Source organism: Dromaius novaehollandiae, chromosome 2 (assembly GCF_036370855.1).
Source record: "Dromaius novaehollandiae isolate bDroNov1 chromosome 2, bDroNov1.hap1, whole genome shotgun sequence".
In the NCBI taxonomy this organism is placed as follows: domain Eukaryota; kingdom Metazoa; phylum Chordata; class Aves; order Casuariiformes; family Dromaiidae; genus Dromaius; species Dromaius novaehollandiae.
Genome location: NC_088099.1, coordinates 160,727,821 through 160,754,080, shown reverse-complemented (window position 1 = coordinate 160,754,080; position 26,260 = coordinate 160,727,821). Strand labels below are relative to the sequence as shown.

Sequence of the window (26,260 nt, the reverse complement as noted above, 5' to 3'; positions counted from 1 at the left end):
GCCACTGTAGCCTCCTGCTCCAAAACTCTCCTGCTCCGTTACAAACTTCCCCTTGATATTATTCCTCAACTCATTGTTCCACACTCCCAGCTAAGCTCCAGAGCCCTCTCCCTGCCAGTGATCACTTCTGCAAAGCCAAGTCACTTCGAATTTAGCACAGCTAAGGAATGTCTCTAACTAGCCCCTCTCCATTTCATACGGTTAAACCAAAGAGGAAAAAAACTCCATTTCATACATTTAAATGAAAATGTAAAACAAAAAGATATTTGAGCACAGAAGCCTGGATTAGTTTTAAGCCTACCTCAGTGAAGCCTATATTAGCACTGTTCCCATCATGTTAAGATCTTAGCAGGCCTAGGGTGACACCATAAAGTCATCCCTAACCACAGAGTACACAGATCCACAGGAAAAGCTGTCAGAAGTCCCATTAGGCTTCATAACACTGGCTGGTGGAAGCAGGGAGTGCTCATGATGCCAGGCCTTCTGATTCTCATACTAGCAAACATACACGGTCTGCAGTCCAGCTAGTGCTAAGATCCCAAATATTGTCACAAGGAGCACCAAACTTGGGGTTTTTGATGCTAGACTGGTTGGTGAGACCCAGGACTCTGCCTGTGCCTATTAGTGCAGCCCGCATAAACACGGTCGAGTGTGGAGTCTATAGAGTGAGAGTTGGCTAAGGCTTTAACTCAGACTCATCCTCATCCTTCCACATGAGCTGTGCAGAAACTATGGATGAGCATAGGCTTTGCCTGGGGTAAAAATGTAGGTATTCTTTTGCTGACATTAGGCTTAGCACAACATCCCTGGAGAAGAAAAATAAGCCAGATGTACTGAATAGATAGGATGAACTACCTAAAAAGCTTCTCAGAGCTTTGTTTGAATTTGCAGAGCTGGCACTTACACACTTCTGACTCATCAGACCAGCAAACACAAACATTTCCCACACAGAAGCGCTTGGTATCATTTTATCATCTCAAGGAACAATCTCTCTGGAACTATTCAGTACAAATTAGCTATTTCCAGAATATTTTAATTCTCCAGTGGATTAAATATGAGAAAGATTTTAAATGATGATAATAGTTTGTTAATCAGTATTATCTTCAAGATAATGGTTTGTTGTGTGCTGACATGATTAGCTACTCTGAGAGGAGCTAGTTGACATGAAGAAAACAGTTGGAATTTTTTTGCTAATTTTCATACAGTTCCGCACATACTGACAGCTACATAGTTATTTGGCATCTTTTGATATTCCAAACAAAAAAAGAGGAAACATTTCAAGAAGCAAGAACTTTCCTTCTTTTTTTCTGACCAGCTCTAAATAAATCTTTGGAGCCTGGAGAGCATGTCCTTGTCTGAAAGGCAGAGCACTGTTAACCTCGCCCAAGCAACTAGGAAAGGCAACATAGCACACAACTTGGTGAGAATAATTACCTGTGGAAATACAAGACTAGGTATGACTGGGCAGGCAACAGTTCTGCAGAAAAGGAGCTGGATTGGTATTGCCTTGGATTTGAGTGAGTTTTATCCTGTGTCAACAAGAGAAGTGTAGGCACCTGATCTGTCAGCGTGCTTTGGACACAGTTCATCGTGCCTGAGAACAAAGGATTGTGTAGATGGCCTCACAAGTGCCACCCAAGCCCCTGCTATGTGGGACTCAAAAATCATGAGTTAAATGCTAAGCTCTTGAGACTGCCACTAAAAAAAAAAAAAGAAAAGTACTGATTGTGGGATTTCTGATTCTTTGCCATTAACATCATCAATCTTCTCTCAGCATCACAGAGAGTTAGTGTTTCTCCCATGACCACGTTTGGGAACAGGGCTAAACAAAATCACACAATGTTTCAAACAGCAGCAACACCAAAATAGTATTTCTTTCTCCTAGAGCAGCCAAACCACTGGAAGTCAGAGTCCATAATGCGGTGGTGCTGCTGGCATGTGCCAGTGAAGATGTGCATGGGATTTTTGTGTCTCTCTCTGGTTTGGAGTGTAGGTAAGGTTGAATATTACGGTCTGGTGCTCCTCCGGGAATAACAAAAACATTTCTCTTTCAATGGCTCCCATAGCCAGAATGATTTCCCTATTCCCACATCTGTGACACCTATGGGATTTAAGGAGGCTTGACTCTTGCTTTTCATGCTATGTAGGCAAGACTGATGAGCTGAAGCTCTGAGACCTGTGCTATGCAGCAGGTCAGGGCAGATGATGGCAAAGGTCTATTCTTGGCTCCCATGCTATGAATCTGGAATTGGAAGGGTTTATATGGGAAGACAGAAAAGGTTTGGGCAGGTTTTGTCAGTCCAAATTTAGCTCACAGTAAGTGAGTGTTGTTGAGAATAGCTGCTTAGCACCATTTGAGATGCCCAAAGGACAACAAAACTGGGCACAGGACAAAAAAAATGCCTTAGTCCTTGTGGACCAGCAATGGACCAAGCATGTCAAACGGCCAACACAGACCATGCATGAGCCAACACAGGCATCTTGAATGGTACTAGGTGCCTAAGCTGAGGGAACAGTGCTCTTACAGTCTAAATACTAGTCGATGTCTTTGTAAAGAGCAAATCTCAGAAGTGGCCTCTCACATGAGGACTGGAGCCATGATTTGCAGTTCCCACTCCACGGATTATCCCTAGGATTTTTGTTTTTTCTTTTTAATATATGTATAGAGAAATATAACCAGAAATTGTCTTCTGCAGAAGGCAAAGATTTATGTAAGAATAAGGACACACATCCATGTGTCACCAACTTCAGTGCAAATTGCTAGATTAGGTAGTCACATCTCCTTTCTTCTGCTGCTTCCAGTCCTGCAGATTTCCTCTTGCTGAAGAAGAAACTAAATCCAGGTTTCCTGCTCCCTGATAAGAACTATGCCCTTTAGATTATAACACAGAGGTGGGCATCACACCACTGCTGTGAGCCCTCCTCACCATCAGCTCTCAGGGGAGGGCTTTCACTGGGGAGCTTGGATGGACTGAGAAGCTTAAGCATCAGAGAGGCATGGGAGTTCAGCATTTCCTAAAGCTGGCTCTTTTAGGGAGCCTTCTGGATTACTCTTTGGAGGCACTCAGCTTCACTGATGGGATAGGGAGCCTCTTGTACTTCAGCTCATCCTGTGATGCCTAAATTGCCGCTCTGCATCTTGCCTTCATTGGTCACAGAGGAAATCCCAGGAAGTGAGTCCAATCTCCTGAGTCCCTCTCCAGTCCCTTCCCAACAACGCAGTTCTTGTGAGCAATATCCTATCGAATAGACTGAGCAACCAATGTGCACACAGCCAGTGCCGATTCTTTTAGGTTTAGCTTTATTATACCGTGCACCTTACAGTCAATGGTGTTTGCAAGCCTAGTTCAGACATCTATAACAGCTTGCCACCATTTTTTGGGTTTTTTTAATTCTTGAATTAGGAGAACAAGCCCTGATGTTTATTCTGCTTTCTTCCTTTAGCTGCCAGGTCCTTTGGGACATCCTTATTCTTAGGTGCTTGATCAGCTGCTGTCACAGATACTCTGTGGCCTGCTTTGCAGGGCTAATGTCCATCCATTTCTGAGATATGAATGAAAGCAGCAAAGTAACCCAGGCTGGGAGTTACTTGCTAGCTCAACAGGGAAAACTTTTTCTCAGTGTTGTCTTTCTTCACAGCTTCATGCCTACAAAAAGAAAACAAGAAAGAAAAGCATGTGGCAGTGCTGGCTACGGCAGGTAACAATCGACACGTCAGGAACGCCGGTCTGTGCGCAGGGGTTAACATAAGCGGGAGGTGCTGTGCTGGGCACAGAGGTGGACCCTTCTCCAGCAGAGTCTGTGAGCTCAAGCGCCCTGCTCTTGCCGTGATTCCTCACCTGGACATAGGCACCTCCTTGGGATTGCCCAATATTTGATTGCCCAATATTGATGCCTGTCCAATCTAACCTCCATCCTTAAGGGAAACCTAAAATGTTGCTTTCTCTCTTTCCTTTCCCTTTCTTCCATGCCAGTGACAAGTCTAGTCCTAGAGTGCAACTCCAGTCCCCTTCCAGAAATCCTTCCCAATTCTGGGTGATTTCTGCAGCACACCGAGAGCAGGGCTGCGTGTGCTGCAGGGCTCCTGGTTTCCTATATCTTCATGAGGGTGACTAGGATTTTCTTTTTCACTTGTCAGAAGGGAGTTTAAAACATGCTTGGTTTATAAAAGGTTAAAAATAATAATGACATCACTGGAAAACTGTATTTTCCCCAAAATTCAATTTTGCTCTCAGCTTGGCTTTCTATGCTTCTTTTTCCTTGTGGCTGTTTTTTGTCTCTCTGTCATACACGCACACAGACCTTCCTCCTCACACACACCAGCACCGTACTGCTCTGCCTTTTTATGACTTTGTGGGAGGGAAGCAAAAGAGTATCTTTGGAAATTTTGACTTGGGAAAAACAAATAAGCAACATTAATAGAAAGAAAGCATCTTTTAAATAAAAGTGTGATTCAGCTACAGTTAATTCTTCTTTCTGGTAGCAGTATGGCCCTCAAGGTAGCTGAGAAAACAAAATACCTCCATTTTCATCCCAATTAATTCTATGCAGCATTCATAGCTTGGGGAAAGGGGGAAAACTGAGATACTATTTCTATTTGTAATCTTCAGAGAGATCTAATGTTCTTTTTAAGTAAATACACACTGTCCAGCACGAGGGGGCACCAAAATGTCAGGACTTTGCTAGGCTCTGTGGCAGCTTGCTCAAGCCCATGGTCAAAAGAATAGGTCACTTAGAGCTCTGCTTAAATTTTGGCTTACCATTACGCTGCCCACTCCATTTTATTACTTTTCAGACCTCTCTGCACTCATGGCTTTTTTATTTTCTCACCACAGTTTTTTCTGTGCAACCCAGTACACAATCTGTTCACTTCATTTTCCCATTCTGGAGGCTTTTTGTCAAACGCTTCCACCTCTGTCACCTGAAGCCGTATACGAGCAGGGGGTTTATGGCTATTTCCTAGCATTTCCGTCATGCAGCCGGCTGCTCAGAGAAATCCCTTCTTTTTCAGAGCTGCCTGCAAAGTCTGTGGATCTGGCTGCTATTAACCTGACTGAGCTAGTGAACAGCATGCTGGGCACGGCACTCAAAGGTAAGGTTACTAGTGATGGGAAAGCCAAACAGGCTGTCTGCTCGCCCTGAATGAGATAAAGGAAGTGTTAGCAGAAAAAGCCATAAATGCATGCTGTCAGCCTCAAAAATTAACTCTCGGTGCAAGTTACACTTGCACATTTATAATGCAGTAAGCTGTCTGCCCAAAAAACTGCAGAAATTAGTGTGTGTTTATATATAGACACAACATAATTACTTATGGGATGTCTCTAAGAAGTGTTTTACAATGCATTACAGGTTTGCTTGCTGGAATTAAAAAAAAGGTAATACTAATGATCTTTCCATGAGAGGAAATGAAAAAGAATTCAGTCCCAAGCAGCTGTATAATATCAGCAGGTCAGGAGGTTTTTAGAAATAAAATGAGCAAAGTCAAAGCACTCTGCTCACATAATTTCTTCTAACCACTAATATCAGTGGGCATGTGTTTCTGCAGGTACCAGAAACCTTTTCTCTTTGCTGAGTGTTACATCTTACAGCTCTTTTGCCTTCCACAAAGTGTCAGTCACCATTTATAACAGTGAGTGCTTTATCGCTTTACTCTGCACAGAAACATTTTCTCCCGCACAGGGCATGCATCAAGATACCCATTTTCTCTGTCTCTTTCTACAGTTTCTAACCTGAAAAATGTTGACCCTGGCAAGTTCCCCATGCATCACTGCTACTGCTTGAACAACATGACAAATGATTTGACAGGTGGGTACACAAGAAAGGTTGGCAACTGAACGTGCTTAAGCTGAATCATTTTGTTTGGGCTGAAAGCTATGGCCTCAGTTCTGCAGACTTTATTCTTGTTGGTAGCACTGCCGTACCGAGGTCAGTGGCCATTAGTCAAGGCCAGCGGCTGCTCTGACCCTTTAGAGACACTCAAATATCATAGCCTCAGACGGCTGCACCCAACCAGCCAGTCTGGAGAAGAGCTATCCATCAAGTAAGCAGCATGGTTTACCCTGGTGGGAAAGACCTGCTTTTCCTCCTTGGAGTACGAAGAGCAGTGATATAGTATCTTTGCCATTTTCACTGTCTAGAGGCAACTCACAGGAGATGGACAGGGGTTTCTCTACACCAGCGCCTCCAGTACCTTCACTGAGCCCAACAGGAATAATAAGTAAAGATTAATGCTTCACCTGTTCACATACCTGATCTCATAGTATTTACAATTCCAGGATAAATCTGAGTGCTCTAGGTTAATGGCTGATTATTGTGAGATATCAAGAATAGCTCAGCAACTACAGAACAGAGCCCATATTCTCTAAGCTGCATGTGATGACCATCTCAATAAAGCAACAGTGACTTTCACAGCTTCTTCTGCAATCATTCATCTTATCATTCTTACTACATAATGACCCATTCATAGTAGAGAATGGCAGAGATACCCTAATCTTTCTGACCCAAAGCCAGAATATCTTGGTGATTAGAGCAGTGGAAATTGCACCTCAGTGATTTTTTTGGATATCGTCACATTCCCTCAGCATATTCGAGTGGCTTCGTAAGTCCATTCCTGTTCAGTAAAAACATTCTTAACTTTAAAATATTTTAAACTTTATCATGCACAAACACATATCCAAAATATAATCACATAAAAAAGTGGGTTTTTGACTGGGCGTGGATGGTGGAATATGTGTTTTGGATTATAAACTTTCTCTGTTTTGCCTTCTAGATTTTACAGCTTTACTTGTTGATATTATTGGAAACTCCACCAGTTATCTCACAGAAATTTTCAAGTCTACTTCTATTCTCTCAGGTTTGCATTTCTTCTTACCATTTATCATTCTTGTTTGTCTCATTTATTCATGTATAAAAGCTTACAATTTCTCCTGCTTATTCCTCAGCATTTGTCTTAGAAAGTGTGGACTGCAGATGTAAACAAAGTCTCCTTACAGGAAAAGAATACTTATACACACACACAGACAGACAGACATATAATGTATTAGTGTATGTATATAGTACATATGTTATGCATACATACATAGCATATTTAATTTATATATACCTTTATATGATACACCACGTGTAATTTAGGGTGGTGGGAGATACACGTTTGCATGAGCATCTTTGTTTTGTTTTAAAGTTTAATGAATTATTATTGAATATTGATATTTTTTGAAATCATGACCCCACCAAAATAATTATGGCTTATATATTCTGATGGAATCCTTTTTTTCCCTGCAAAAATGTTTTTAATGTAGAATTTTAACAAAATAGAAATATTTCCCCTTGAAATATTAGCATTTGGACATGCTGCCTCATATGAATGTCATCTGCTCCAATTCTTCTGCATAGGCTGGGGTTTCTGGCTAACCTTTCATGAAATAGTGCAGTCCTCCCTTTGGCATTTTGAAATCTCATGAGACATGTAGTCTAGTCAGGCATCCAGTTCACAGATGAGAATGGCTCCCAGAAAGCACAGTGTGGTATTTACCCACTGAAATCTTTTATTTTCAGAAGAAATGTGTAGAAATATTTTTGTGTTTAAGAGATTGAAATTTTCTATAACTATCATATATTTTCTAAGAAAAACACCAGTGTGTCAAAGGATCAAGCTTTCGTCAAAATCAGATCTGAAGGAAAATCTTTGGCCTATTGTAGAGATCACATACCATTTTGGGTTTGTGTCTTCTGCTACTTAAGATAATATAGTGTAATGAAAACTGATAGTGAGCATCTGTTTTACATGTGCTTGTGTTACAGTGAATCAGAGCAACAATTCAGATTGCATCTATATCTGCATGATAACAGGCCGAACAGGTAAATGTAAAAAAATTCCACCCAAAATATTGCCCTACAGCTCTCATTGATGGCTTCCATTAGAAGCAAGACCTCCATGATATTTTAAGCATGTATATTCGCAGGGAGAAATCTGTCTGACTTTTGGCAGATGCTAGAGAAGTTTCCTGTTATTAATTACACATTTTCCAGCAACACATCTGCTGACCTGGGTAAGTACCTCCTGGGGAATAAAAGCAAACAGCAATAGCAGTGAAAACCATGTCTAGACAGCACTTGCAATGAATGTAGTTTTTCATATATTACTCCATATTCACCACAGAAAAATAAGTAAAATTTACAAACTTCAAGATATTAAATGTGGGGTCTTCTATTGGAGGAAAAGACAAAAACCCCTGGCTTCATTGGAAGCTATTGGTGAGCTGGCATCTCAGAAAATGTAATTCAGTCTTAGTGCTTTGATCTTTTTGCTCAGAAAGCCCTGGAAATAAGAGAGCAGACTGGATGAACAGCTAGTGCCCTAGTGAAGCTCCACTCCTTCTTCATAGGCTGAAGGTGTAGTCAAAAATCCCCTATTATAAGCTGAATTGGACTTTGTGGTTCTCTTCTTGAGATCAGGCAGATTAGATAATATATATTTCCATTTGGATATCAAAGCCTCATGGAAGAGGACAGGAATAACATTTCCCAAGGCAACTTGTACGTTTATGGGTGTGAGGCAGTGAGTGATGGTGACATGACACGCGGTGTTATGCTTAGGCTGAGCCTTTTCTTGTCCACGCTCTGGGGATGAGTGAACCCATAGTGTGGCAGGATAGATACCACAGCCTGAGTGCTCATAAGGGATTTGTAAGGACTAAGATGTGGATGGGACAAAAAAGACTAGCCCTGGGACTACATCTAAAGGTATTCAGCAATGAGCCCGCTAGCCACTTAATTTCAAGCCTTTCCTAAGTAGCTAAAGAAGTGATATTTTTAGACTAGTATGTCTTCTCTAAGATCTGAGAGATATGTAAATTACACAAAAATTGGAAATTACATAAAAAATTGAAAACTGAAGATGAATCTTTTGATCCTCTGGATCCTGCACCCCAAACCACAACATTGTCTCTCATGGGATCAGGGCTTTTATGGAATTCAGTCCTGGACTGGGGAGACTCTATAATGCTTTTGGTTTAAAAGAATTAATCCCTTAGCTCTCAGTGGGAATAATCTCCTATCTTTATGTGAGTTACCTTCAGAGAGGGGTCAAATATATTTAGCCAGTGTACTGCATGGTTCTTCCACCCAAAACTGCTTTGGCAGGTTGAGCTGTGCTTAAGATATGACCTCTCATTGCAGTTGGTGCATATTTCTCATTTTGATTGCTTGATTGTAACAGGCAAACAGTGAAATCAATGGCAATTTTTCCTTTGTCAAAAGGTGTTCAACATTATTCTCCAATTTAAAACAAATCAAAGGCAGGCAGTTTGCCAAAAATAACTATCTTTTAAAAAAGACACCTACTGTTCCTTTTATACCAGAATCCAACTCCTTTCCTTTTTATCACACTGAATACGCTATGGATACTAACCCTATCTTCTCATACCTCAAAGATCTAGATTCGATTTTTTCAAGTTTCATGAAATTACAGGAAGAACCAAACAAAACCATGGATCCATCATCAGAACATATGTGGAGAGCTAAAAGTGCGCAAGTATTCTCCCACCTAAATGTATATTCTCCTTGACTGACAACTTGACAAGTGACTGCTTAGATTTGCTGCACAAACACTATGATGTTGAACTACAAATACAGAGTAAGATAAAAGTTTGTCTTAAAGAGCAGAAGATGCCCTGGATAACTCGAGGGCAGAAAAATTACTGTAAAAAGCCTCAGTTGTTTTCATTGCCATTTCATTAGCAAGAGACATTTATTAAGGAGTCAGAGAAGTAAAGAAAAATAGAGTTGGCGGTTTTAAATCTGTAAAAAAATTGTTCACGCTGTTTCCTCTCTTTACTTACTGTCCTATTTTCCCCTATTTCTTTCTCTGTCTTTGATATTTATGTGATCTTCAGTTGTGAGTACCAGAACATCTCACAGACGTTAGTGCATTTAGCTTCACCACTCAGGTATAAGATAGAAGAGTGCTACTATGATCACATTGAGAGCAGAAAACCAAGGCCTTAGCCTCACTTCCACATAGTGGAAGCAAAGATGAACTCAGACCCAGATTTCGTACCTTCTGGTCATTGCAGCTGCATCTATCAACAGCAAGACTTCCACGTTTCCCTAGTTACGATGCGGTTTTATAAGCTCTTTTATCTTCCTGAACTTCGTGCCAACCTGTATTATCTTTTCCAGCCCCAGTTATCATTCCTGCCACAAAATGTCATCAGTTCTCAAATTCCAGTATCTGCCCTTCAGTACCTCCCTGCTCTCCTTCACATAGGCAGAGGCCTTCATCTCTTCCCTCCACGGTGAAGTAGTTTAGGAAATAATACAGAATAATTTCTGTGGGGAGGGGAAAAAAAAAAAAGCTTTGAAGGAACATTTCACATCATTGTATTTTTTTGTTTACGAAAACTCACACGTTGAAATGTTGTCAATTAAGATTTCAAACTTTATTGACAAATGGAAAGAAAAAAAAAAGGACTTTTTAAAATGAAATGAGAAGGTTGCCACTCACCTACCAGTGAAAGCATTCAGGAAACAGAGGGAATTCTCTGGCTGCTTTTTAGACATTAATGTGCCCCAGAGCGTGTGTGAGCATGCAGCACTTGGCCATGAGGCACCGGCACCCAATGCATGTTGCAAGTGCCAGCACCTCTGTCTCTGTCTCTCCCCAGCTACGAGGATCCCAGTTGTTCTGAAGGGGAAGGAAATCACTCCTACGAGGGTCCCAGCATGGCCCAAGACAGCTGGCATGAAAGGATCGGGGTTTCCATCGCTGGAAAACTGGGACGCTTTGAAATTGCATGGCACGGCCGGAGCCGCTCCAGAGAGCATGGCCACGGCACCAGCCCGTGAGTACTGCACCGACAAGCCCTTCCCGCATCGTTCCTGCACTGCTGGCTGCATGTTAGTGGGCCCCAAAACTGCTGGGTGGTGGGAGAAGGGCCTTCCATTGCCCATTGCTCCAGCCGGCTGCAGGATCCCGTGGCAAACTATGTCTTGGAGATGGAGACATGATTTACCACTCGTAAGGTCCTTCGTGGACCCTGGCGGTGTCAGGAGCTCTTCAGTTCACTCAGTGACCCACAGAAATGTCTGAATATGCATGTCCAAACTGGGTAAAAGACTTCTTCTTGCAAAGGCCCAGCAGGCAGAGAGGAGGTTTCTTGACAGACCCTCTTATTGTAAGTCCCTTCATCCGGAAAAGTGTGTTTTTGTTTCTCTTCCCCAACTCAACCTGTTGCTGTGGTTTCTGACCTGCAATGCCTGGGAGCACCCCAGGGTGCTCAGGATCCTTGCAGGGTGCTCTGCCGCCCAGCCCTAGTGACTGGCAGTTCGAAGGACGAGCTACAGGGACCAGATATTGTTCAATACGGAGATAGCATTAGGCAGAGAGCTGAGGTGTGTTGCACGAGGTGACATGGACTCCCCATCCCAGGAGGTCCCCATTCCTCCAAACTTGGCCAGTAATCTGGGCAGATGGGTCACTAGTCCCAGCCTGGTACAGGGGCTTCTCCAGTGCCTCACCTTTAGCAGAACAAACCTTGGGGGTGCCTCAAAGCCCTTGTGCTGTGACTGAATAGATTTCATTATTGCAGAAGTGGTAAAATACATTGTAATGACTTTCCTGTCATTTTTCATGCTTTCATGGGAAGCTGCCTCTATGTCCTGGCTCTTCTTGTTCCACACATGCATCTCAGTCACCCAGGTCTCTGCACACATTTTGCTCCAAATCCAGTGAGCAGACCTGAGAAAGAGCAATATAGATTTGCTTCTCTAGGTCTCCACTAAACATATCTTCTTCATTCCTTGTCTGCCTTCCCCTAGCCCATGGACCTTCTGAGATCTAACAAAGTACAGCTTTTGTCCTTCCTTTTTCATCCTTCTATTTTTATACGTCACCAGAAGTACTGGGCAATGGACTCCGGCTGGTGATCTCTCTACTGCGTAGCAGGTTATTCTTTGCACTGGATGGATAAATAACAGGTATCCTGAATGACATGAAGCATGTGTCTTTCTGTTCCATAGCTGAAATGTCTGCGTTTTGGACACAGCCAGTGCCTCCTCAAGAAACAAGCAAATTGGTGCAAACAGAGCCAGGTGAGACATCTGGCATGATAACAAAGCATGTCATCAGCTGGCACATTTCTGAAATAGAAAATAATACCTGTCTCTCCCTGTAGATAATATACACACATGTAGAAACAGGAGACTGTGAATATATTTATGCATCAATGTCTATATACATATTTATTAGCCGTCTGTGACTTCGGCCTTTTTTTTTCTGTTATTTTTTCAATCAACCTTTCTTGTGTTCATTTGTTTCTGTTAAGATGTCAAGACAATTTATATTCTTTTCCTTCCTTCAGATTTATCTTCCTCAGTATTGTCTGTGCCACCCTACAGGCCTGGCGTGGCACTAAAACTTCACTCTGCTACCAGTAAGTACCTGCACCTCATGCAGCAAAAGTAGTATTGTTTAAGAAAGTGTATCAAAACACATATTCTCCCATGAAGAAACAACAAACATTTTTAATGTACCTAATAATATATCTTATGTACGCAAAAAAACCCTAAATATCAAAGCGACAGATGCTCATATTTGTGTCATACACAATCATACATTTAACATATAAATTATACTATCAATATAGAATTAACATATGTACTCCACATGTCAATGTTAACATGATTGGCTTTTGGACAATCCTAAAATCCATTTGTTCCTAAAAGAGTACATCATGCTTTAAATTTTCCTATTGGTACAAATAAAATGGTTAAGTCAATCCCTGCCACATGAAATCTCCAGAATCGTCCTGAATTTCAAAAACTGCAAACTTCCTCTTAGGCTAAAGAAGGATCAGCTAGATTTTCAGAAAAAAACTCATTTCCCAATTTTAAGCATGAATAGTTAGGTTTCAAGAGCTCAGTATGGTAAATTTATGCTGACATGTTGGTCCACTTATTATTCTTATGTTGATAATAAACTTCTATCTACACATATTTAGCAAGAGAATACATGCTTTGAAAAACCGTTCCTGATTAGCTGCCAGAAAGGGCATCTGAGCTGTGCAAGAGTGCGGCCCTACTTCAGATGCTGAGCACTTGAGTGTCTCAATCCAAGCTACCCACTCCGGATTTTGCAAAGTTCAGAAACGTAATGGGAATAAATCTCAGCTTCAAATCGCATCGATCCTGCAGTCTCAGCACACTGTGCTAACAAGTCAAAGTCAGAGTCATAGACCACAGGGCAGAAGAAAATTTCTACTTACTCTAACAATGTAAAGCTATTAGCACAGAAACTCTGAGCTGACATTTCCAGGGCTTATCACAGGGAAGAAATAATTGTGACTACAGTAGAGGCACTCACTATCAGGCAAGTTGTCCTGGGCTCTCATCTGCTGAAGAACTGTTCCATGATTCTCCTGACCAAATGTGGGTGTCTAATTTGAGACGAAACCTGCCGTTCCTTGAACTCCTCTGACTATACCAGCTGTTGGTATCCTGAGGACTGAACACGGCTAGCTCAGCTCTAGGTGCCAGAGTGGTAGACACCTAAACTGGTAAAATGTATCCCATCTCAGAGATTTCTTTGGGACTAGTATTAACATTGAGATGGAAAAGAAAAAGCAGCTGTCAGCTGTACCCCACCATGGCTCCTGACAGTGCCACTGTGGTGCTAGGCTAGAGAACAATAATCTAAACCTATGAAGCACATAAAGCCTGTGTTATTTAGCTTCTTGCTCCATTTCAGCAAAAGCACGGTGTAAACTCCGTTTCTGTCCACGCTGCCCATCTACCTGCAAAGTTCCTGAGTTGTCCTGACTCATCACAAAGATACCACCAAGCTGTGAACTCCAGGCCTGGGAGCTTTTTCAGTGCTGTGGTAGCAATTAGATGGAGTATAACTGTAGTTCTGCAAGAAACCAGGAAAAAGAGTTTTAAATAAATGCTGCAAGAAAAAAAAGCAAACACTTAAAACAAACAAAAAAACCCCTCTATGTAGCCGCTCCATGCTACAAATACAGAAACATCAGATCTCCTTTGAACCTCCTACAAATATGAGTGAAGCTGAAGGAAAACAGTTTAAGAACAGCTAAGCCACAGCTACAGACAGTGGCTCTTGCAGTTGAAAGCCATCCACCCATCCACAGGTTGGATTTAGGTTTTTAGATGAAGTTTACTTCTTTTGGCATTCTTCCCCAGGAAACGAATGAATTTTCCTTTGTATTATGGGTTGGTAGCTATGTCTGGGAACCTTAGTCTGAAGGTGAAAATCTTCTTTGCTTTTGGTTTTGTTTGATTTTTAATTTGCGAGTTGACTTAGGAGAAGGACTTTCCAAGCTATTTAAACTGGCAGTGCTTAGAGGTGTCATAGGAGGGGTTATCATGGGGAAAATCATGGATAAGGGAAGATCAATTAAAAGAGCAGGCTTCTCCTTCAGAGGGTTCCTTACACATTTGATAATATCTAACACCTCAAATTATCCAGAAAACAATTACATATGAACGTCTTTGATTAGGCAGTAATGAAGTGAATGGAGTGCCAGCTATTTAATCCTCAGCTCTGTCAGTGTCTTGTATCACTCTTTCCAGTGCAATGTATGTCCAGATCTTGCTGCAAGGAGGAAAGGAGGAAGAATTTCCCAAATATTGCTAGCACCTTTGCATTAAGGACTGTTTCACCCATCCTATTAAACTCACATTGGTTTCTTCACCCCTCATAATCTAGAAAGTTTCTGGGTTTAGAGAAGAGCCTGTGTTGGGCAGCACAGCTTTGATTCTGCAGCTAAATCCTCTTACTGCATGGTTTATGAGAAATCTCTTCCGTACCCACTTCTTCATGCCCATTACCAGACTGCTCTGGCTATTCTTCTGGTCTAGACCCACACTTGCTTCTGTCCTTCGCCTTATGCTCCCATTTATGGGCTCCCACTTGAAGAAACTCTTCCATTTCTTGGAGTCTTAGTCTTTTCTAATCCTATTCCTAACTCTTTCAGTCAAAATTCAAGACCAAGGAAAAGAATAGAATTTTATTTGTCTTCGTCAACTCACAAAAAAAGATCCTTTCACACTCTTTCCCTACAAAGTGAGAGGAATGTTTGCCGTCTTGTCCACTGATGTGCTGTGATATCATGGATGTTCATCCTACATGCTTCACATTTCAAAACACACTCCCCTTCCAGGCCTGTTCTACTTTGTTTTTGGTTGTTCAGTCATCAGATTTCTGGAAAGATTCACCTGGCAAAATTGCTTCCTCTGTTCTCACAGCCAGCCTGACCTTTTGGACATGGTGGCAGTGTTTCTTGACTGAGAAGGGGATGCTGGCATCCTGCAAGCTTCAGGCTTCAAGCTTGCACTGCTCACAGGGCAAATGCACCCTAATTCACTGTGATAACTGTGCTTTTCTCTATCTGATCAAGATGGGATTAAAAAGTGGTCAGGAAGTTCAAAAAGTGATGGAAGCAGGTCACATCTGACAGTTGGAATGTAGGAACTCTGGGATTTGCAAATTCAGAGCTTTAAATGGGATCAGAAAAGACTCTTTTTTATTGGCATGAATCTTTTCAATATCTCTTTCAGTGTCTCAGTCACTCTTTATAGATAAGACTCTCCCGTGAGCCTATGAATAGACGCACTGGACCAGCTTCATGGTTTAGCTTAAGATCTTGAATGGCCTCCTGTTTCTGCCCTGTGCTCTCTGGAGTATTTACTTGGAAAGTGTATGCTTATTTTACTCTCTTTATGAAGAGTAAATGCAAATGGCAAAATGGTCAGACAGCGGGGCTTAAATGTGAACCTGGTTTATAGGCATCTGATTCCTGCAGCACTGTTCACAGGCACAAGCTACAGCAATGCTTTGTTCCAGTGCTTGAAGAAAATTAAGCATCTAGGAATGGGTTTACCAACAACCAGCATATTAAGCAAGGAAAGCTGGCAAAAGAGAGTAAGTAAAAGCTGATTTTTCTCCCAGATTTAGAAGCATATGTGACTCCTTACCTGAAATCCTTTCCAATATTGAAGAAGTCCCTTTTGAATTTGCCTATGGTCAAATGGTGACATTTCTAATCTTTTCTTTTTTGAGTTGGGATAGGGGTCAGGGCTTGCTGGCTTTCTCCAACAGCTCCACAACCCAGTACTACATTATGAGAAGTTAACACGAGTTAGTCACCTTGTTCACTGTGTGGAATCACTCTAAGGTATGAATCCTGCTTCAGTCAGCCCCACACTATTTCAAAACCTATCAAGAAAAACATGATAGGTGATATGCTGGCCTGCCACTCTGCGAATTTGGTAGTGAAGATGCAAGATGACTGTCTCCTGTTGCTTAAGGAATGGAATCACTTGGTACTCTTTGGAGCTGCTGGTCAATTCTGAGCAAGTAAAGACTGGCAGGAATCTGGCTAGATAGCACATTTGCTGTGAAATGTTTTGATTTTGCTGCAGCAACTTCAAGGCTTAGGATCACGGCTACTGTGTCCAACATGTTGGTATGCAGTGCCTCTGTACATAGGTACTCTTATATAAATACTTACAAAAATGCAAAGCAGCTAACCTTGCCACAATAATATGTTCCTGTTTATGCCGTATTTTACATGAGGTCTAGCAATTAGTCTTTGCACAGATTTCTCTCAAACTGTATTTATGACTAGTGAAATAATACTTTGGTAACAGCTACCACTGTGTCTCATCTGGCTGAAGACTGTACAGTGCAGACAGTCCCTGCTACAGCGAGTTAACTGTCTACAAAGCAGAGAAAAAAATCCCAGTACAGGGCAGAGGGAAAGAGGAACTGTGAATTTCTCCTTTCTTACAGCAAATATCACTTTGATTTTCAAGTCCAACAATGCTTCAGAAGTATAGGGCACCTCAGAACAGGTTGTAGGGCACCACCCATGGAGTGAATTACACGGAAGACAGAGTGCCGGCTCCCCGCAGGGCCGCTCCGCTCCCTCTCTGGTGTCCTCGCGCTAGGTGATCAGCCTGGAAGCCAAACGTCATGGCATTGCAGGCAAGGACCAGCTGAAGAAAGACACATGTGTATGGTGGCTCCTGATTAACAGTTACACTTCCTGCTAAATCAATAGCAGTCACGGAAGCAAGTAGAAGGGAGAAAAACATTTGTAGCAGTGAAGCTGTGTAGCTTGTTGGAGACCACAAGGAGACGAGCTCCATGAATATGAACTCTGGAAAAGTGTGGTGTATGTGTTCCATTTTTTAGTATTTTATGGAGAAGTATTTCAGTATTATTATGATTTCCTATTGCTACCCTATTTGGAGAGAGAATCCAGATCGATTATATTGGTATTCAGGCAAAATATAGGTGCCTATACTCCAGACTGGAGTTTAGTTTGTGTTTATCAGCTGTGTTCACCTGATAATGTGTTCATAAAGATGTGTGCTCAGCACAGCATAACTTTTTAGGAAGAGAAATTCAGTGGCTATTGTTGAGGTCAATCTGAAAATCCCTGTAGTGCATGAAGTTAGGGCAATATATGTCCTTTGAAAACAGGGCTAGAAAAGAAAGAAATGGTCCCCACCTTTTCTAGAATAAATGGGTGGCTAACTTGCAGCATTTCCTGGCATTAGAACTATGTTCTGAGCCCCCTTCATCCAAAATCTGCCAGTTTGGCTGCTCAGACCTGTGTTTTTAGCTAGAAGTTCATGGGATGCTGTCAGAAGAGCCTGTCCTCGGTCCCACCGTTGAAGTTGACTATGCTGCAATGAGAAATGTGAGTATTAATAGAAAAAGAGAAGTGAGAGCAAAATTCTAGCCTAGTGGTTAGGTCTATCAGAAGTAATTTGGGGAGATCTGTCTCTTGAGTGCTTGTGTTGTGCAGCAATTGTGTAAAGTAAAAAGCCTAGCTGCTGGCTAATGCAGTGGTAATATATCTGGCTAAATTGCAGGGGTCCTTTACTATCATTTGGTCTTGTTCTTACAGACAATAACAGAGGAGCTCTCTAGTTGTTCAGAGAACTGAAATGTCAGCCAAATAATACTTTTCAAATGGTGTGTTTGGATATATAGGAAACAGAAAAAAATATGATAATAACAAACAGGAGTCTGTAAATTCTGAAGGATGGTAAGCAAGGATGGCAAAGGGAAATACTGATTATATGTTTTTTGATGGATTAGTTGGAAACATGGAAAAAAAGCTGCACCGTTCTGATATTGTCAAAGGAAATCATGAGTCTTTGATATGGATTCCTAATAAATCTAAGAGAAAACTGCTTCTGATAATTAGCCTGTCAAAACAGGAGAAGTAACACAAAAAGCTTTGTCCGCAAAGTTAACCACTGCAGCCTTGTGGTCCTTCTATGTTAGCGGAGCTGACAGAGTGTCCGGGATGTAGCCAGCTCCCCAGCTCGATGCAGGCAAGCCTCCGGTCTTCATTTTGGGATTACTTTGAGACTTGGGCTTTAAGTTTTGGCCCAGACTCCCTGCTAATCTCACTCTTTCTAATGGCATTCTTAATACTAGCTTCTATCTGCTCGTTGCTGATTTTCAATGCACCTTTACTTGTTCCTGAAGAGTTTTTAGGGGGCAGAGATGCATGTATGTCTCAGAGATGGATGTCCTATTGCAGATCTGCAATTTGCTGCCACAGGGAATACTCACACAGTCAGTGAGCAATAACACTGCTTACTTCTTGGAGGAGTTTGCTTTTTCCCCTGGTTTTGTTCTTGTTGCCTATTGCAGAAAACTAGAGCAGGGATTCTGTGCTGTCAACTTTTTGTAGCTTTTGCTGATTTTGATCAGGTTTTTCTTAGTTACCAGTCCTGCTCTGTTCAGCTGAGTCTATCAGCAGATGCTGGGTTGTTTATCTTTAAAAAGATAAAAAAAATCATACTGTCAGAAAAATAAAATGTTTGAGAGCATAAGACTCAGTGGGGTATCCTTTCTCAGAGGGCAATAATGTTATTGGAGTTAAAAATATCAGCCCTGAAAAAAAAGGAGTTTGACAAAAGCATCAATAGAGCATAGAGACACAGTAGGAGAAGTCCCACAGAAAAGGCAGTGGCAGGGAACACAGAGAGAAAGCTATTGCCTAGGAGGCTTCAGAGTGCAGCAGTAGAAACATCTGCGGAGACCTGTTTCCAAGGAGGAGACTCACGGGTGTTGAGCCAAGCAACCGTGCTTCATGTAGGAGGCTTTTCGAACAATGATGATAAGAAGACGGCTATCTTATTTTGATCTTTCTCTCATTTCACTTCTATTTAAAGAGTTCAAAATACCAGACAGTCCTTGTTTTACCTCCTGTGACATACCTTGGTCACACAAAGGAAATGAGCCAATATCATATCATATGAATATATTTTCATTTCTTGACACTCTTGATGATGTGAAGGGAACAATTTAAGATGAACTAGTCCTCCCTGTATTGATGGGGAGAAGAGGCATATGCTATGGTAATTCTTGTCCACCAACAAATGATTATGCACAAAAATAAAATTCTCTTCATGTCTTGCAGATCAGTTTCGCTTGGAGATTAGATAAAAGCTAGTTAACTGGAGTTCCTGGATTCTGTGATTGCAGTGTGCACAGCCCAATTTTTTAATGTGCAACTTGCTGTCTGATGGTCAAAACTGTATAAACCCTAGAAAAGTTAAGACTGGAAACTGACCCTCTTTGCAAAGGCTGGAAAACATGGATTTTGATGAGAACAGTGAATAGAGAGGACCTAAATGCTTCTTTATCAGAAACTGGGATGAAACAGCCTGTAAACCTGCATATATGGCCTCCTGGAAAAAAAATCAAACAGTGGTGACCTCAAAGCAATGAAGAACTTCCACAGTGCTCTGAAGACCTTTTTCTGTAATTGCAGAGGAAGACTCTGCTAATGCACATGGCCAGTGCACAGCCCTGGTCACCAGAAAAAGAAAGATCTGGAGATCAGCAACAAACACTTTGGCTACAACTAAGCAACCAAAGCAGCACCAAAGCCCATAATGTGGCTCTGGTGGCAAGTGGCCCAGTTTGGCCCATGTCCCCATGGTGAGGTTGTCCCCCTCCCTGCTAACAGACTGGCCTCATCCATACAGTTTACTGGAACGGTTGCTGGCATGTAGCCCCCAGCTCCTGCCCAGGCAGCCTCTGGGGAAGCACTAGTTGGTTTGAGCCAAAATCCTGCCTAGACTCTGGCAGTCTGGAGGATGGTGGGACAGTGCTGCAGTCCATGGCCTGGCCCTGCTTAGAAGGACCACAGTGACAGAAAATCCGGTTTGCTGCTCCCACCTGAGGGTCTGGCCTTGGCAACACCTTTTGAAATCCAAGAAGTCATTTCTTAAATCACAAAAGTGGCTTTTCTTTAATGACCACCGCTAAAATATGCAAGTGTGCATATTATAACACGCGGGAGGGATATTACCGGTTTGAATTATTCACAGTATCCTTAACGTTCTTTTTCACTGACAGCAAAATTTAATCTCAGTGTCAGAGAAACATGATATTCAGTTACTAATGAAAAAGGCTTTTTACTGCAGCAAAAACTAATCATTTGTCTGCCTGTAGCAGTAGTGTGGTAAATTCAAATAGACAAGAACGAGGCTCTGCACGGGGAATTGTAGTTCCTGAGGTCTCTTGCCTGTTTTGACTGGCTCGAGTTTGATGAAAAGGAATAGTCTGGTGTGAAATAAATTTCTACTTTCAAACTTGTTTTTTCTTCCAATCCAGATGTGTAGGAATTCATGAAGTGGATATGAAAAAGAAATTTCACAGTAGAAATTTATTACAGAACAGAAATAAAAATTACTGTGAGGCACTGAAAAATTCAATTCCACAATATGATGTGACTATACCGTACATACTAATCCAAGCAAAATTAAATGCAACATTAATTGAAAGTGAATCTAAGCATTACATAAATACAGCATTATTTAAATACAACATTCATTTCAAATGAAATTATAGCCATAAATGAAAACCAAAGCAATTTGTTTTAACTTTTTTATTTGACTTCTCTTTCCCACATAAATGAATCAAAACTGAAATTGCAGTCATTAAATTTACATTTAGATGAAGCTGAATTTCTGCCGGCAAAACCTAAAGCTTGTGTAAATACCTGTTAAACAGCGTAATGAGTACCCACTTTTTTGGCGGAGACGTTGAGATTCTTCGCAGGGTGACGTGCTGTAAGTTTTAATTATTCACAGCAAGTCTAACATCCCTTTTCATGGACAGCTCAAATTAAAGCCTCAGTGCCGGCATGCTCTGACGTTCAGTTACTAACACAAAGAGTGTTTATTAAAGCAAAAAAGCAGTCATTTTTAACTGACATCAAATGGAAAAAAATCAAAGTGTTTCAGATGCAATTTAGTGGACAAGATTTAATGATATTCACATAAAACTACTAAGATTAAGAGAAATGGGGCTCCCATGGGGGCCTCATTGACTGAGGAAGCCTGATATTTATGCAGTATCTTTGACACACAACCAGTGGCCAGTTTTCAGTCGTGTCCATGAGTCTGGGAGCTGCAAACGTCTGTCTGCTACTTCTCCATGATTTCTGCTACCTTGGGGAAGTGGCTGGCAGGCAAGAAACAGTTTCGTAGAGATCCCTTTCAGGTTGGCAGTGCCTTTATTTTCCTCCTGGCCATGAATGCCATTTTATATTAAACTTCTTGTCAGCATGAGGTAACTCAACGTTATTTCAACAGAACTTCATTAGGCCAAATTTAACCTCTGTAACCTCTCCTATCGCATTACATGAGATGGCCCAAAACTGTAAAGCATGTGAGACATCTGAACCTGGAAATGCAATTACGCTGTCTAAAGGGATTATATCCTGTAGCTGAGGCAGCTTGTTGAGCTCTGGGCCAGATCCGGCTGCTAGTTACATGGATGGAAAAGCCGGTTGACCAGCACATTGCTGTCATATTTGCTCTTCCAGCCCACTGGCTGCCTCTGAGAGGGATTTGCAGGTTGTGCAAAATGTGGCCTCTCAAAGCATAGTCCCTGGTTATGGTTTTACAGCACCTGAGTCTACGTCTATAGGGAGGCCCCTCATTTTTTTGGTGTGCTACGTGCCACTTCCAGCCCTCTGGCAGGTTTGCTGACACTTTCTGTGATGCTGCATAGGTGAGACATCTCTTTGGGAGTATTGCTCTATGTTGGGGAAAATGCGATGTATGTAGATTTTGCCTAATTTCCGCACAGTTGATGGGAAAAGAGCAATACCTTCTTTGCTCACGCGCATGCTTGGCCAGCTTCTGCTCTCCTTGCAGGCAGGGCTGATTCCCACGAAACCTGGAGCATTTGCAGGTCTACCCACGGACCTCTGTCCGAGGGGCTGGAGAGGCGGCAGAGCGAGCTTTCCCCGAGCAATGCTGGCAGCCTGCATCTGAGGGTTCCCCAGATGCCGGGTGCGATGCCTCCCCAAAACCGTGGCTGCATCGCAGTGAGCCAAAGGGTGCCCACACGCACACACAGGAGCTCCTCTTTGGAGCAGTCCTAGCAAAAAAGCAGATGAGATATGATGATTTCAGCCATGCCCAGTTATCCTTTGAACACATATTATTTTTTTTTTTCTTTTTCCAGCAAGTGCTTTGATTCTTTGCTGACACTTCCCTAGTGTAAAGCAATTGTTAGCTGGTTACTTGTCAGTTTTCATGAAGCCCCTAGGAATGTCTTTATCTTCACAATTCTCTAAAAATTGGGCTGAAATTAGCTGATTATTCGAGAGGGAAAACTGACATAGAGGTGGTGAGATGGACAAAGAGAAAGACCGAACCTTTGCATAAATGATGTTTCTTTTGCTAGTGAGGCTAAAAAAAGATATGAAGGGAACAGTAAGAGTCTGTTTATTAGCCCTGTCATATTTAATCCAGCATTCAGATTTAGAGGGTAGGTGTAGGGAAGAAAGTGGAACTGGAAAGGTCTTTTGCATTAAAGCGGCACATGTATATACACAATATCAAATAGAAAAGGGTACAGTGCTGTTGTTCATCTCACAGTGTTGCACTGTGGAAAAGGGACATTCCAGTGATATTCAATTCTGCACCTAAAAGAATAGCAATAAATAAATTAGATCTTTAAAGTAGTTCATTACATTTGTGCTAAATAAAAGCAAATTGAATTGAAGTAACTAACTGGTAATGATAAATAATAAATTAAACAGACTATGTGTGTTTTCACTCAGATAACTCCCAGGCTGTGTGTTATTTTCTTTTCAATTATCTGTCTCGCTCAGACTTGGTTTTGATATTTACATTAGCTTATTAATCTGCCTGTTTCGCATAGCCCAGAGAAGCCACTGAAATAAATTTTATGGGACAAGTATTTGAACTAGTTCAGAGTTGTATTTTTTTCTAGGGTGTCCACAGGCAATCCTCAAGGAGTCCCTGGTGACCTCGCCTCCTGTTACTGTTATAGCTCAAAAGATAAATCCCTGTGTCATGGAGCTGTGCCGATTTTTTCAGCTGTGCCTCTGTGTTAGTCGAAGAAGATATTCAAGAAAGGAAGCCATGAGGTAAAATCTGGCAGCAGTTTCACTCCCCTTTACCCTCTTAAAATACTCCACAGTGCTTTTTCAAATGACAATTTTCAACCAATCTTTTATTTTTGAGAGCCTAAGGATACTGGGTGAGTCCCAGATGGGTCCCCAGTGCACTGAATGAGACCTGATTTGACTTCCGCTATTCAGTCTATGGGTGAATAAAGCTCAGCTAAATTTTTCCAAATATCTAAAGCGAAGTCAGAATCTAGCTCTTTATTTCTATGTTCAAAGTATAATATTAGCAGCATTGCTACAGATACAGATAAGTTTGTGAAAGACGACAAGATATTACTCCCCTAACTTTAACTACATCTTTAGGTACTGTGTAGAATACTATTCCTGGTTCTTGAAAAATGCCAGCTATGTCTGTGGAAAAGCCAAAAGAGTGGCTTACTCCCACAGTAAGTATATTTTCTCTTTATATTTCCACATACCCCACTATGAAGGTGTAACACAAAGTTTTAGATATTCACAGAATATCTTCTGTCTTTTATTAGATAGGTATTTTATCGGATGGTGATTCTTTAAGGGATTAAAAAAAAAAGACTTACTTAACTTTCTTGTCAGTTTTTAATGTTCTTCTTGTAAAATCTGTTCTGAGTGCAGTTTTCTTTTGTTCTTCCAGCATTAAAGCAAAAATGCCTTACAAACATCTGTAAATCTGTCTAGAGCACGGAGGAATTTTACTGCAAATGAGAAGATCCATGACAGTTTTAGTGGCCTCATTTCTCAGTGTAAGAAAAATCAAATTGCAATATGTTGTTTGCAAATATTTGTAACAAGACAAGCTATTAATCAGATGTTTCTTAGAAATGCTTTTTCCTCCAAGGCATTGTAAAAATGATGTGTAAAAACAGATTAATTTTACACAAGTAATGTAACTGTAATAAACGCATTGAAAGGATTTCTTAAATTGTTTTTAATAAAGGATTTTATGAGGTTGTCTCATTCATGCAAATAGTTATATTACTTTTATTTATAATTATGATAAAGTAATCAAAATGAACAAATATTAAATAACTGTAAAGCAGCCTAAAATATTGAATAGGAGACATTTTTTTATGGTCTTAAACCCATGCAGATTGTTCATTATTCCAAATCAAGAGCCTCCCATGATTTTAGCCACTCATCTAGTAAAGAGCTCAACCAAAGAAACGTTCGCATCTCTTGTATTCTCACTCTGCAGTGATTTGTATGAGCCACGATTCACGTCCATCTTTATATGTAGCTCTGGTGAACTAAAAGCCAAATCTAATGAAGGAAAAAGTAGCCAAACAAATTGCACAATCCTATATTTTGCTACATTGTAGCAAATGTAGCACAACCCACACATATCATCAACCCCAACTACATAATCAAACCATTAATACTGTCAATGAAAGAAGAGTATTTGCACTACTGCTGGTACACACTGAATCTAGACATATTACTGAAGAAACGTGTGTTCAAACTAATATGAAGCTAAAGAGAAAGGTGGCTCTTCCAAAACACTGTTATGCTCAATGGCATGAAAGAAGTGTTAAGCATATTAAAGAATAAGATAAATTAGAGTACTATCAATTACAGTTGTCATTGCAAGTTAGGCCAGTAGAAGGAATAAGAATACTGAAATGGTGAAGGTATAAATCAGAGGGAGTATTAAACACAGCCATGATGCTGTGATGCTAGGGAGAGACCTCACACTGTAACACCTCTCCTCACCCAAGGCAGGCTCAGTTCTGCTGTGAAGAGCTGGGTGAACTGCTGCTTTTAAATCTCACAAAAACACTTTAAAGCCTGAAAAACAGGCTTTTTTCTTTCTTTCTTTTTTTAATCCATATAATGTTCATTGCATTCTTTTTTATGATTTGGTTTTCTGGGAAGTGAGGAAGAAGGACAAGAGGAGAAGAACATAAAGGGCAGAGAAAACTAAAATTAAAGTCTGTTAGGTTTGAAGTAGAAGAAAATATCAAAGAAAATAACTATTTTTACAAACTATATGAATTTTTTTAGTTTTAAACAGAATGCATTAATCAGCTCTGAGTTGCAACACTGATGTCTGTGCTAAAGGAAACTTCTGTGGTTATAAGAAATGCCTAGCTTCCACATTCCTCCTGCAGGAATATTAGTCCTGGGGCAGATTGCTAACCTCATGTACAGGGTGCCCCAGAGCAGTGTCTGCCACTGGGGGTAGGTCATGACCATCTCCACTCTGAGGTCTTGGAAAGGGTAGAGAAGTATTGTCTGAGTGTATTCATGGGCCGGTAATTGGAAGGTGTCATATAGGTACGGGTGTCTGGGGAAATGATCTGATACTGATTGATGGCACATGACCTGAATGACAACCTTCTTATTTCAGCTGTTTAAGACTTATTGCTTGCCCAGGAGAAAAACTACTGAATGAGAGAAGGAATACAAAAGCAAGGTTCCCTGAATAAAACGAGCACATTGGCTGCCCTCACAAAAGCATGTTTTTTCCATGCTGAGGTCTTCAGTCCTGCAAGGTCTCTGAGCACCTTTGGCAGAAGTCCATGAGTGATGGTGGCATACGAGTAAATCGGCATCTCAGAGGATTCATGGTTATTATTGGGCCTAGTCAAACACATGCCCACGCTGATTTGTCAGGCTGGATATTTACATTAAGGCAGTAAAAAAGCCACTAGTGGCAACCTCTGAGCTAGCTGGAGACTCCATCTGGAAGCACAAAAATTAGAGGTTGTATGAAATCAATTTTTGTATCACTACAGCATAATTTCTGCCATGTTTCACTCCGCTGTAAAAGTTCCTTTTTAATG

General features: G+C 41.2%; 1 protein-coding gene across 1 annotated transcript; it reads left to right on the top strand.

Annotated features, from left to right (window-relative positions):
- Positions 1–1,917: 1,917 nt before the first annotated feature.
- On the top strand, positions 1,918–24,408 carry HHLA1 (HHLA1 neighbor of OC90). Its single transcript, XM_064505488.1, has 15 exons — positions 1,918–1,993; positions 3,640–3,699; positions 5,012–5,092; positions 5,546–5,629; positions 5,722–5,805; positions 6,770–6,853; positions 7,801–7,857; positions 7,962–8,048; positions 9,432–9,524; positions 10,665–10,841; positions 12,019–12,090; positions 12,360–12,431; positions 23,303–23,459; positions 23,805–23,887; positions 24,112–24,408. The coding sequence occupies exons 1-15, from the start codon at positions 1,918–1,920 to the stop codon at positions 24,153–24,155; spliced, it is 1,311 nt and encodes a 436-aa protein (XP_064361558.1). The 3' UTR covers positions 24,156–24,408.
- The last annotated feature ends 1,852 nt before the right edge of the window (positions 24,409–26,260 follow it).

Coding starts and splice junctions, on each gene's coding strand:
- HHLA1 (XM_064505488.1), top strand. CDS start 1,918: ATGCGGTGGTGCTGCTGGCATGTGCCAGTGAAGATGTGCATGGGATTT. Junction 6,854..7,800: donor GTCTACTTCTATTCTCTCAG/GTTTGCATTTCT, acceptor CTTGTGTTACAG/TGAATCAGAGCAACAATTCA. Junction 12,432..23,302: donor AAAACTTCACTCTGCTACCA/GTAAGTACCTGC, acceptor ATTTTTTTCTAG/GGTGTCCACAGGCAATCCTC.